General features: G+C 38.3%; 1 protein-coding gene across 2 annotated transcripts in view; it reads left to right on the top strand.

Moving 5' to 3' along the window:
- ELOVL4 (ELOVL fatty acid elongase 4) overlaps nucleotides 1–6,828 on the top strand; it is a 29,652-nt gene extending 22,824 nt beyond the window's left edge. For both annotated transcript variants that reach the window (XM_065681382.1, XM_065681381.1), the window contains 3 exons: nucleotides 3,105–3,276; nucleotides 5,508–5,635; nucleotides 6,112–6,828. In XM_065681382.1, the coding sequence (XP_065537454.1) occupies nucleotides 3,105–3,276; nucleotides 5,508–5,635; nucleotides 6,112–6,387 (576 nt within the window). In that variant the 3' untranslated portion in view covers nucleotides 6,388–6,828. The remainder of the gene's footprint in view (nucleotides 1–3,104; nucleotides 3,277–5,507; nucleotides 5,636–6,111) is intronic.
- The last annotated feature ends 6,911 nt before the right edge of the window (nucleotides 6,829–13,739 follow it).

Raw genomic sequence — 13,739 nt, forward strand, 5'->3', positions numbered from 1 at the left:
GGACCTCTTATTGACCCCCTGAATCCTAGGCTGTAATGTAATCTTTCTGTGTCATCTGGTGTTTTAACAGACTTAGATTGGTGGCTATGAAAATTGCCAGAATAGGTGTGGTTGTGACTAGCATTATTCATTTCAGGAATATGCCTTTCAATGTGTACTTTCTTTTAAGCTAAATCTTTTTCTTTCATGCTGTGTCCAAAGAAGGGCTACAGGTTAGGTCCTAACTTTTGATGCTTTGCAGAAGTTTAATAGTAACATCTGCTCCTGACAGATTTTACATATTGGTGGTTTTTCCTGTTTTATTTCTGCTGTCTGCCAGTGATTGCATGCATGACCTCAAGCAAATGACCTAACATCTGTTTCATTTTTTTAAGTGTCTATTAGCTAATGATCAAAACATCTGCATAAGTCATTGGGAATACTGAAATAGATCATCAGTGCACAAAACCTATCAAGTTTGAGAATAAATGACAGTAACACTAGATTATAGGAAGAAAGCAAAAGAGCTGTCAGGCAAAAAAATGTACAGGAACACAAAAATCAATTGATATAATCCTGCAAAGAGATGTAGACTATTTTTAAGTGATGGGAAGCATTTTAATCAAAAGTTCAACTGATTTTAATCCATGGGCTGTAATTGCATTCTGCGAAAAGCAGGTAGAATTCAAAAGAGGAGGAAATGTATGAAATTACTTGTCCAGGAACATACTGTAGCGATATGAGGACTAATGAGTTCAAACTTAAACAGGGGAAGTTCAGGTCAGAAGTAAGAAAGAAGTTCTTTACTGTGAGGGTGGTGAGGCACTGGAACAGGTTGAAGTGGTAAACCCCTGGCAGTGTTCAAGGCCAGGTTGGACAGAGCCTTGGGTGACATGGTCTAGGGTGAAGCATCCCTGCACGTGGCAGGGAGTTGTAACTAGATGATCTTAAGGTCCTTTCCAACCCTAACAATTCTATGATTCTGTGATATAGTGAACCTGTGGCAGCTTGGGCATAAAACATATGTGATTTTGTTGGATTTTTCTCCACTTACATTTTTGCTATATGTTGTACAGTAAATTGGCTATTTGCTTATTGGCTATTTGGCTCATTGTTCCACTGTAACAAAATGCACATCAGCTTTATAAGAGATTTTATGAAAGTTTTCTTGTAAATGACCTATTGTTTCTTTAAAAGTTTCTCAGAAGGAAGGACCTCCAAAGAGCTTTGGTACTGTAGTACTGGCTTCTTGTTTAATGGATACAGTCCAAAGTGTTTATTGTTAACTCATGAGAAGAAAAGATGGTTATCTTAATTTAAGAGATGCAGCTTTAGCAGCGATCTGTAAAAGATGCTGGGCTGTTATGCCAACCCATGGGTGTGAGACATAGTCTTGATATGGGTGTTATTAAATACCTGACTACCTGTCCCAGAAGCAGAACTGCATTGGATATTGAGCAACATTATATATATGGTCTTTGCAGATTGCCTGTGTCTTGGGAACTCCAAGATCTGTGGGAGTCACTTTTCTCTCATTAAGCCTCTCTCCAATTTTGACACATAATTAGTATCTTTATATAAAAAAATGTCAAAATCTGCCTCTTCTCCCTGAAACCTGAAGTAGGGTGAATTATATCCAGAGAGTGAGAAGAGTGTTCATTAATGGATACGTAAAACTCTGCAGTTTGGCAACAGTAAGTTATGCAGTCCCTTTGGGAAACTGCAGAGTCTGCAATGCAGATCTGCGGTGTTCTTCTGCTCACATGCTGCTTTTTTGCTTCTGCTGTAATCTATCTTAAAACATTCACCAGTTCGGATATGGCTGTGACAAACTTATTCTGAGATGAAATGCATTCATTCCTCACTGGTTTGGAAAGGTGGAGGAAAACACCATGCAGGGCTGTAGCATTACTCTTATCCTGCTTGTTCTGTCGATTCCCCTTTCTCTCACTTGCCTAACAGTATGTATGTATTTGAGAAGGGAAGCTACTGTCTCCCCTGGGGACTGAGGGGGTGGCAGAGTTATTTCACACCATGTTAAGGTAAGGAAGTCTGATTTTTCCATCAGACGAGTCCTGAAAGACCAGGTAAACTTCTTTCAAATAAGTGTGTTGTGACATTGCCTGCTGTCCTTGTCCTTTTTTCTCTTTCATTCTCTGTATGAGTCATGTGGGATATGTTCTGGTCCCACCCTTGTATAACAAGCTAGATGACTTATTATGCCAGGAACTAGACTACTTGTTATGCTATGGGATCTGGAAGGGAGTCCCTACCATCACCATACCCCCATATCATAGTATTAACAAATTGCTATGTGGAGCTTCTGGGCTTTACCTGGTACAACAATATCCTGATTTCAGCAGGAAGCATGTTGATGTTGCATCTTGGGCAAGATTCACTGTGATGGGTGGATTAGGAAAAGAATTTTGGGTGTGTAGCATTACCCTGTTGGGTAGATGCGTTCTATCTCTGCAGCTTGTGTGTATGGTCTCAGTTGTCCTACTCCCCAGGTGGCACAGAGCCACTGGGAAATGTTGCTTTCCAGAGGGGATTACTGAGCATGTCAGAAGCAGCTGAGGGGGAATATTGCTCTAAGGGAAGCGAAATCTATACCATACCTAGCTTGTAAGTGATTTGGTATCTTCTCACCCACATGCCTGTGGTGTGGAAAGAATTTCATACAAGGTTTCAACCTTTGCAACTTTGTTTTACCTTAATGTTTCTGCTTCTTTGTTCTGACCACATCAAAGTGTGGCCTCATTAGTAGGGAAAGCTCTGTGGTAGTCTTTACCTGCAAAGCTTAGGATAGACAGTTAAGGCACAGGTTCTCTATTTAACTGGTAAACTGTTCAGAGATGGCAAAGTTTTTAGTTATGTTAGCTCTTTTTTACGGTTGTGATTTGTGAGCAGTAGGTTCAGCATAATACTTCCATGTCCAGACCAGGTGAATGGAGTATTGGTTTTGTTGTTCTCATACTGTCAGATGTTTGTTGACTCCACCTCAACCTTTACCAGGATTTGGGGAAGGAAGAGGTATCCTTCTCTTGCAGTTGATAGGTGAGAGAACTTTATTCCATTCAGCTTGAAATCACTAAAACTTCTGTGTTGTCTTTTTCTCATTGCAGATAGCTGCTGCTTTATGGTGGTACTATGTCTCTAAAGGAATCGAATATTTGGATACAGTATTCTTCATCCTGAGGAAGAAATTTAACCAAATTAGTTTTCTTCATGTCTATCACCATTTTACCATGTTCACCTTGTGGTGGATTGGTATTAAGTGGGTTGCAGGTGGACAAGGTGAGTTCCCTTCTCCCATACCCTTTTGACTGGACACAGGGTTGAATTACTAAGTTCTTATAGACTTAACGTTATAATATACAAAACCGATTAAATACTACTAAAGCAGTGCAGTGGCTTCAGTGGGTAGTCTTCCTCTGTGAGAAATGTGGGGAGGGAAAGATAACAGAGCAATAATCTAATGAAATGCAGTATTTTGTTTTGTTCTGGTTTTTTGGTTTGCTTTTTTTTCCTCACAGGCATCAATTGCAAGCCTGAAGTTCTTGTCTTCTGAATTATCCTTGTTCTGTGTGAAACAGAAGGATGAACGTGTCTTGTCTAACTTGAGATTTGCAGATACAGAGAACTGCAAAATCTAATTTTGGGCCACAATCTGTGTACAAATATAATGAAGTTAATGGAGATGTTATTTTGGCATTGTATATGAGTTCGGGGTTTGCTGGCTTTCTTATAAAGAGGCATGTGTAAAATTCTGAAACCTTCCCTTGAAGGTGAACCAATCAATCTGTCAACTTCTAAAACATAATGACACAAGTCTATAATTATCAACCTTTTCTCATTTCCTTGCTTCCTTTCTAAAGCAGCCATTGGAGAATCTTATTGCATTATATTTGTCACATCCTTCTGTGCCTGCATTGTACCCTTGTTCCAGTTGTTTTGCCTTGTCCCCTCAAATTACAAGCTCTAAAGAGCTGAGAGTTCAGGAAAAATACCTGGGCCGATGTTTGTAATGTACTTCGTAGGCTTAAGACACGGAAAATAACATGTAATGAACATCACACCAAACTAATATTTTGGGGTTTGCTTGGTTTTGGGTGTAGTCTTTTTTTTTTTTTCCTCCAAAACATACTAATACTTACTGCATGGGGGGGTTATGTTTTCATTTACTATAGCTAAATTGTACTGAGTGGTTGCTTATATGCAAAAGAAGAAATATTTAAAATGAGCATCTGTGTCCATCTTTGAATTTTTCCCAAGTAATCTGCAGGATGCAGGTCCTCAGCCAGATATTTAATGATCTTTATTGACTACTACACCCATAAAATGTTTATTGGAGACTGGATGCTTACTTGTAGTCTTACTTAGAAATTCCCTCTGTCTCTCTCCCTTGTTGCTTTTTCAGAAATTTCATGCTAAATATCATCAGCTTTCAATACAACAGTTGCAACTGTTTCCAAATATATTTCAAGTTTTGTTGTTCTTACACTACCTCTTAGTTTCTAGCCCCTGCAAAAGGGAAAGCAACTGTTGCTCTTCTGAATTTGTATAGCGCTGCTGCACAAATGTGGATAGATCTATGTTCTTCTGTGTTCTAGTTGTTTACATGTTGCTTACTTAGACAGATCTATTATAAACTAGACCCTATTATAACTATCTGGGGCTAGACCACGTGGGCATCTGAGCTGTCTGATGTCAGCAGCTATTGTCTGTATTGCCCTAATCTTATATGGTAGAGCCTTTTTGAGCCTGGCAGTATAAGAATAATTTAACAAGATATAATTTTTTTCTGTTAAATGGCTGCTAATCTGGACAGAGTAAAGAGATCTTAATGCGAATAAGAGCTGTGATCTTCATTTCCAGCGTGGATAATTCTGGGAAAAGTTACACATTTATGTATTTAAAGATGCTGGATATTTTAAGTCATAAATAAGGAAACCAAAGATGAACACTTCAGCCAAGCTCACTTGGCAATGCCCTTAAATGTCTTAGAACCACAACTGAAGTTCTGCTTTGTGTGGTTTGTGGGGTTTTTTGTTTGTTTGTTTGTGGGGTTTTTGGCCTATGTAATCAGACTTCCACTAGTTTCTTGGCTTCTGGCTGAGAAGTGGACCTTGTGCATTTAGTTTAAAAGATTAAAGTTCAGAACCTGATACTTTATACTTTACATTGTCAAATACAGCTTTTAATAATCCTCTAGCAAAACAATTCAGCTATGCTACAATAATTAATATGGAATCCGTATGATTTACATCTGTTCAACAAAATCTTATCAAAAGCTTTTGTATAAGTAGTTCCAGGAAAGATGTGATACACTAATTGCATGAACAGCTGTTTGTCTCAGCACATGTTGGCAGTCTGGTCTATACTATACTACTGAATATTTCAAAGATGAAATCCTAGCGTGTCCTGTGCTTTATAACTTTTACTATCACATCGATAATACAAGAAAAGACAACCTTTTTTTCTTTCCCCAAAATTATGTTGCAATCTTCCCTTCTGTTTCTGGACAGCTTTCTTCGGAGCTCAGATGAATGCATTTATTCATGTCATTATGTACATGTATTATGGATTAGCTGCCTGTGGCCCTAAATTTCAAAAATACCTGTGGTGGAAACGATACTTGACCATATTGCAATTGGTAAGTAAAACTTTTCCCATTATGTTAGAAGGTATTGCCTCTGAATGGACTTCCAGTTGCAGAACTTTGGAACAGATGCTGCTTATTCCAAAAGTTTGTTGCTCTCTGATACAGCTCAAGTTAGAATACTTCCAGGAGATGGAATTATTTATTTAATTTCTCAAAAAATATGCAGCATACAGTTGTACAAGTGAAGTCTAATGTTACACTACTGATTGTTTCAACTGAATTGCAAAACAATTGTTCAAAAGGTAGACAAAATCCAGATCTCTTAATGTCTTCTCATTTTCCTATTATTGAAAACTGGTGCCAGTTACTACAATAAATTTGATGTACCTGGTCAAGCATATGTATGTGTGCATGATGTGACAGCCAGTTTAGCAGTGTTCATAACTTAATGCATCAGTATGTACTGGTACAGTCAGACCTACAAAATATAGATAAACCTTTCTGATTCTGTATTTTCTGTCTTCTAGGTGCAGTTCCATGTGACTATTGGCCACACAGCCTTGTCTATTTATATTGATTGTCCTTTCCCTAAGTGGATGCACTGGGGTGTAATTTTCTATGCTGTCACCTTCATTTTCCTGTTTGGTAACTTCTACTATCGGACATATAAGATGCCCAAGGAGCCCGTAAAGAATGGCAAAATAGCAAATGGTGCTGTTGCGAATGGAGTAAGCAAACCAGAAAATAATGCAGTGGTGGAAAATGGAAAAAAGCAGAAAAAGGGAAAAGCAAAAGGAGAATAACTTGATCCAGGCCTTAACCGTTGTTGGCAGTGAGGAACCTCCAGTTTGGCTTATAAACGAAAGAAAAACACTATCTGTACCAATTAACCTTAGGTTACTGAAGAGCTAGAACACAGATATTTTCATTATTTATGAAGATTGCTTTAAGAACAACACTAAAGTTGAATTTCTATTGTAATCATGTCATTACCATGCATATGGTCTCTGTAAACTTGTAGACTGCTGGTGCTGGTGAATGTAAGGAAGAATTGCAGTTGATTCCATGTTTAGCAGTCCAGAAGTTAATACTACCGTTGATACAGGCAGTTTTGTTGGCACCCACATTTCTTTGGGGAAGGGAGGGGAAGGAAGTAGCATTTGGATACTTGTGTTTTCTTTCCAGAAAATTATTAAATTTCAAATCATGACGTATTAAATTTCAAATTATTACGTATTATCTAACCAGAACGTGCAACTTTTCTTGTCCTCCTTCAAGAGTATCTTCAGACACGTTATGTTTTATGTGCTGTCAGAACAGTGTTTGACTTTTCAGACATTACTTGATTTTTTGAGTGTCTGTTACAGTTTGGTTTGTTGTTTTTGTTTTGGTTTTCTTTTTTGTTTGTTTTTTGGGGGTTTTTTTTTTTGGTTGTGTTTATTTCATTTTTTTTTTTTCTTGTGTGGAAATATACCTACCTCTTCATCTGCTGAAAGGAATATTGAGCATTAAATAACTGGTTTCTGAAATACGGAGTCTTCTCATATAAATATCAGTTAACACTAATTCAGGAGAAAATATGGCTTCCTGTGGGGGTAAAAGGGATTTTTGGCGGTATTGGTCAAGTCATCATGAACTCTTTTCAATATAAACTTTAATTTTGTAGTGGTACTTTTAGGATAGCTAAGTGAAGAAAACATTTTAAGAATGTACAAATTTGAACCAATACATCGTTTGAAGCAAGCAGTGAAAGTAGACCTGCTGCCCGTTGTCTGTGACCTGCTGAAACCTGTGGTGCTGACCGATACTGAAAATGGTATGATAATATTGTGGTGGAGAGAAAACAGCAATATGTAATATTTTTTTAGAAGTGCTGTGTTTGTGTGTAGTTATGCTAACTACAAGACAGTCACTTGGGAGAGAGAATCTGGTTAAAAGGTCCTAAATAACAGCAAACAAGATGTTGAAAATGCTACTACTGCTTGATACTCATCAAGAGTGTATTTGTTTAGATTTTTGCAGACAAGGTATTGCTAGTAGTCAGGCCACCATTTTAATGTGAATGTCAGAGGTGGGCTTCTGAAACTATTCCCAAAATATTCTCAGCTCTTTTCAACCTAATTGGCAATGTAATTCTGCTAATCATTTTTTAGTCAAAACTGCTAAAATAAGTAGAAGTCTTTCAGATGGCTTTCCATCTTGCATGATACATTAATGGACTTCTTACTGTTCCCTTTGTGAAGAAAATAGGGAAAGAGTTATTCTTGTAAATAATGTTTTCTGAGAGATGTGTCTCTAGCTGCTCAGCATGTAATGAGCATGAGGCAGGGGTGGAATTGGTGAACGTATCCTGAACTCCAGCGTTCCTTGCTCCTCACTCCAAGAGCTGTGTTGTTGCTGTCTAAATGCATTCTTTCCAGCTCTAGTGAAAAACACATTCATAGTGACAAACTTGCATCCATCAAGTGACACCATTGTTGCAGGAAAAAAGTACATGGGGCTGTAGGTGTACAATGTGTGACATGTTTTAATAGTTTTTGCATCTTGATTATCCATTTGTCTGTTTACGATATGCAAACAGGTCACATCATCTGTCTCAGGTTTGTCTCTTGTCTCTATACAACCTCTGCCTAAACACAAAAACCAGGTCCCAGAAAAAAAAGTTTGGATATACTCTGTTGTATTCAGAAATAATTCCTAATGCTGGAGTTGATTCAGCTGGGAAGTAATTCATAATCACCACTACTGTGGATTTTATGGCAGAATATAGGATTGGGAAAAAATGCCTCTGCTGAATTGTAGTGCTTATGACCATTAAGTCTCCTACCTACTCCATCTTGCGATTCTTCCAGCGTTTGCACTGATGCTTTTTGCATTCGTATAAGTCTCTATTTATGTAGTGTGGCATGGGGAAGAGGGATAGTTATCTGCCCTTCCTTCTTGACAAATGCCACTACCCTTAACCAAGCCAAAACACTGTTTGACTGGGTAACTTTGGAATGGCTAAAGGAGCAAATAAATACAAAGCAAGCTAGCACACCTGCTACTCCAAAGTAATGGCTGGTATGAATACTCTTACCATACTATAAATTCAAGGTAGCTTACCCCACTAATCAAAGGGCTGCTTCTTGCTATTTGCCATGGGATATGGACATCTAACTTGTAAATCTGTATCATTCCTTGTATTGTGTTAAATTGGTTGTTTGCTCTTTTTTCAGTAAGCCAGATCAGATAAACTGATACTGTTAAAGTGATCTAGCTCTGAAAAAGCACACTGAGAAGTATTCCAGTACAGGTTCAGTTATGTCTTTGCTGCACTTTGTAAAGTAAGAATGATACCTTGCATGTTGGCAGATATTTAAACAACTGTAAGTCAAATCTTCTCTCCCCTCATCATGCGTGGAAACTGCTTGAAGTTGGTAACAGCTTGAACCTTGTTGGCAGAACTTGTAAGGAATTCTACCCTCAAACTCTGGGGCACTTGGTAACTTTCAGGAAAGAAATGAAACAACACATTGTGTTACATATGCATCATGTTGTTTGGCACTGTGGGGAAAACCAATTGGAGAGATTGGCATTTCATGGAAAAAAAAATCAGTTGTTAAATTGCTGGGACACCGCTGGTTTGAATCCATCTCTGCAATATAGCTTTTCTGAGTCTATTTATGATATATTTGATTGCTCACATGACCCGAGTCCCATTTTGATCTTGAGTATTATGGCCTTATTAAATATGCTTTTTTGTAGGCATGGTCTTGAGTGCAATATTTCTGTTTCTGACTATGCAGCCAGACTCAGAATACAGGGCTGAACTTGTACAGCTTTTTTTATTTTCCAAAATTTGAGGCAGTGATGCACGTGAGAGATGCTGCCAGATTCATCAGTCATCACTGAGTCCAAGGCACCTCAGGATTTTGCCATGAAAATAATAGAATATGAGTATAAATGTTTGTTATACACAGAGCTGAAATTTAAATCAAAAAATGTACTTTGCCTGGGCTTTTTTGTTTTGTTTTTGTTTTTTGCTTTCCAAAATTATTCCAGTTTATTTAAAACTGAAATTCAAACCATTTGGAACTTTTCTCTCTTTGCCAATGAAAGATAATTTTTTGCTAACAGTTCTGAAGCTCTTTCACCAGAGTCTTGTAATTATTTGATGCCATATAAGTAGCAGCATTTCATTTAGCCTCATCTCTAGCACTGAGAGTTGTTCGGTTCTTCTAGCACTTTGTAAGTGTAAAATAAATACAAATTATATATGTGTTTGTATGTATATGTGTACACATACATTGTGTGTGTATATAATATATGGACTCTTAGCAGATTCTTTCAATATGTGCAGTAAATTATTTAATGTGAAGTTGGCAGGAGCTGATAGAACAGTTCTTATGGCTAGACCAGTAAAATGAAGCAGTTTTCATTGATCCATAGATCAAATATCAGTCTTGCAGACATAAATAGTATCTGTCAGTCATTTTAGACATAAGATAGCAAACAAATCAAAGCCATTTCTCCCAGTGTGATAAATACTTTGTGGCACCAGTTGTAAATTCTGAGGAAACTCAGAGGATCTGAGGAATTAGGCTGTTTTATAGTAGTGATCATTTTAGGAAACAGAATGAGTAAACATGCTCCAGGTGAGTCTTTGCAGTTCATTGCAGTCAAATTCTCTGACGAGAGCACTTTTTAAAGAACTGTTTCTCTGTAGGTTCAAAGGCATGGCCTATTTGAACACATGACTGTTAACCACTTCCAGCTCTAAATCAGGAGAAAAGGATGAAGGCAAAATAAAAAATGCTGCACATTTTTCTTTTCAGGTTAACCTTAGGGCATGATTCTTCAGAGTAAGCACTTGGCCTCCATCTGCTGGGGAGGCAGGTAAGAAAGGAGTAAACAGCTATTATGCTGAAAGGTCTCATTCCTGATACAGACTATGAACACACTTGCTATCTCTTGAAAACTTGATTAAAATCGTTCAAGGTGCATAAAGTTAAACCTTGCATGAAGTTAGTGGGGGATGAGTGTCATGATGTTTAAACAGGCATTTAAAATGAGGTTTGTTTCTGTTAAAACTAAGGAAAAAGGGGAGCTTGTTAAGTATCTGAATAGTCTATTTATCTTGGCTACAAGCACAAACTTACCCAACTTTGCACCTAAAATGAGTCACCCATTTGACATCTCATTGCTTTGCAGTTTGATAAGTCGGCCTCTTTGCTAGCGTAAGCAGTTGGAGCTCTATGGAAATCAGTGGGGTGGTTCCCATTTACCTCAGCAGAGTACGTTTAACCCTAAAGAACAGAGAAAATGCTTGCTCTCTGCCAATATCCCAGGAGGATGAGGGAAATGTATGGTTCAGGATGCTGCTTTGGCATAAGGTGTTCATGCTTTTGTAAACAATAAAAATAAACGTTACTTTTTTTCATATTGTTTGAGTTTGGTTTTATACATTCCATAGAATGTCTTTTGTGTCCCATCTTGCTTCAAGGTGTTTACTGATTTTATAGTGTTGAACAGGTTGTGTTGATGTTATGTAGCCCAAAAGTTTGAGGGGGGAAAAATAAAGGGTTTGTGGCACATTCTCCCATTTTAAGGTCATGGGAACTTTCTAATTTTGCTTATTGCCCCAGAACGGTAGTCCAGTGGATTTGAAGTCACCCTTAGGGAATTGACTGAAAATAGGATGTCCACGTAAAAAAACAAGTCTCCTGGAATATATTCTGGCTGTATAGTGCATGAATTGACATCAGATTTAGTCCAAATGTGATATTAAGGCTGGAATATCCTGAAAGTGTCTGATGGAGCTGGCTTTTGCTTCTATCCTAGTATGGCTTGCGCCTTGGGTATATGGGAGAGGGAGGGAAGGATCAGCAAAGCGAAAATGAATGTAATGCCTGAATATTATACTTTCAGCTAAGAAACCTTCTCAGTCAGTCTTCTATTTTGGAAAGATTGTGGCAAGAGGCTCTGCATGCTGTAGTTGAGGCCGCAAATTGTTTGGTGCTAACAGTTAGGAATACAATTAGCTTTTGCTGGACACCATATTGTGGTAAGGTGATGTCTCTCATCCCCGAGAATCTGGAGTACTTTAGGCAGTAGGTGCAGTTCACGGTTACATGTTGCTGTGTACAGTAAGTTTCTTCATAGCTTGTCCGCCAAGAGTGATCTCTGTAATCAGCCTTATAATATTGAGTTGCACCCATGTTACACTCCTAGCACCTAAGTGCAAGTAGCTACACCAGATGTCAAGTAGTAGAGAATCAAGTCTGCCATCATAGCAAAGTATGGTGTGGTCAATTATCTCTTGCATAATTTACAGCTGTTGCTTCAGTCTGTTGCTTACACCCTCCCTGGAGTTAGAAAATACACTAAGTGTTCAGAGCAGGATTTGTCCCTCTGATAGTTGACTGGTGGTAGGCATGCTGTCCAGGTATCTTTTCCATAATATTTGTTCCACATCAGTAATTAAAAATAAGCACTTGTGATAGGGACATAACCAGAGCAACCGTGCCTCCTGTTAATAATACAAATGCTATGAAGAGCAAGGATAGAAATTATGAGGGCTAGAGAGGGTGGTGACCAGCAACTTTCTCAAATATTTATAAAAACATCATACTTCCAAAAAGGTCTGGTTAGACGAGGCTTTGAGGAACCTGATCTAGTGGAAGATGTCCCCCCCCACCCCGCAGAGAGGTTGCGACTAGATGGGCTTTGAACGTCTCTTCCAACCCAAACCATTCTGTGATCAAGTTAGGTTCATCAGGTGATTGGGTAGAATAAGACTGGATCCTGTTTTTCATCTTCAGTTTTCTTTACTGTATTACCTGCTTGTTAAAGTACAGGAAATTGCAGTAGGGGAAAGGCTTTTATTACCTGTTTGTTTGCTCAGCTCAAAGCACTGGAGTTACCATATGAGAGTGGGTGAATGTAGGCTTTAGTCTTAGATGCAGTTGAAGCATGTACTCAAAGATTGTTTTGATGGCAGTACTTTCTATGGACTAGTGCCTTTCGGTGTCTTTTTATGCGTGAGGCTTCTAGGTAGCCTCATGAATGCACACACACTTTTCTGTGGATTGCCTGGTGCAGTGACCAATCAGTGACTTTGTGTTTGATTTAATAAGAAAGATAGTTATCGGTGGGCAAGATTATGGCTCCTGTGGTCATTGTGGTGCCAATTGTCCAGGGCCTGATAAGTGCAGGCTGGTCTGATAGTACTGAAACAGTGCTGGCAGTTCCTGCCAGAGCACCAGGCCCCTTTCAGGGGAAAAAAGCTCTTTGCATTTTGATTCAATATGTTGCAATTGATCTGAGCTCATGCAGTGTAGCTGCTATCTGTCAAATCAATGTCCGGTAGGTTTTAGTCTGCTAAATGAGAAGAAATTTTTGGATCTTGAAATGATTTAAAGATAAATGTTGTCTATCCCTATCTTTAGATTGAAGACTGTTATTCTTGCAGTGGTATCATCTTAACTTCTTTAGTGAGAAAACCACCTTTATGCTGGTATCTTGTGGAGTGTGTTTATCAGAGAAAACTAAAGAAATAAAAGAAGTAATTGGGCAAAAAGCTAGAGAGCATGGAGTATGTGTTCTTCTAGGTTTTGCCCTTGCCCCTGGATGTTGCAGGAGTTAAATGACTCTAACTTACTGCTGTGTATTTATTATTTATAGATGCTGTAACAGTATGCAAGTAGTGTACTTGTACATAAGTACATCGTGAAGTACATAGAAATTGTTTTGTCTTAAATTACATTCGAGAGCTGTTTATCTAACCACAAACGCTTGTAGTGGAAGTAATGACAGGCGTCATAGTCCTGCATTGGCAGGACCCAAACAGTTAATATTTACTCTCTATTATCTGGTTAATAATCTTCTCCAGAGCTTCTGCGGAGCTTCTTAGGTAACCCAGCTCTGTGAAGATGAAAATTGCTACGTAACTGCTAAAACCTCCATTTAGCAAAGCTCCTCTTACTGCTTTGTTTCTTTGTTTCTTTTTTGTAGAAGTGTTTTCAGGTAAGGTGCTTGCTTACTAAATTATTCCAGTGAGGTTTACTTCACACGAAGATGCTGTAGTAGTTGCAAGTGAGTAAAATGTTAAAATGGACTCTGCAGTGTTGTATAGTCAAGGGTTTCAAGTCCATGGCATCACTTGGTACACTGG

Source organism: Lathamus discolor, chromosome 5 (assembly GCF_037157495.1).
Source record: "Lathamus discolor isolate bLatDis1 chromosome 5, bLatDis1.hap1, whole genome shotgun sequence".
NCBI classification, from domain to species: domain Eukaryota; kingdom Metazoa; phylum Chordata; class Aves; order Psittaciformes; family Psittacidae; genus Lathamus; species Lathamus discolor.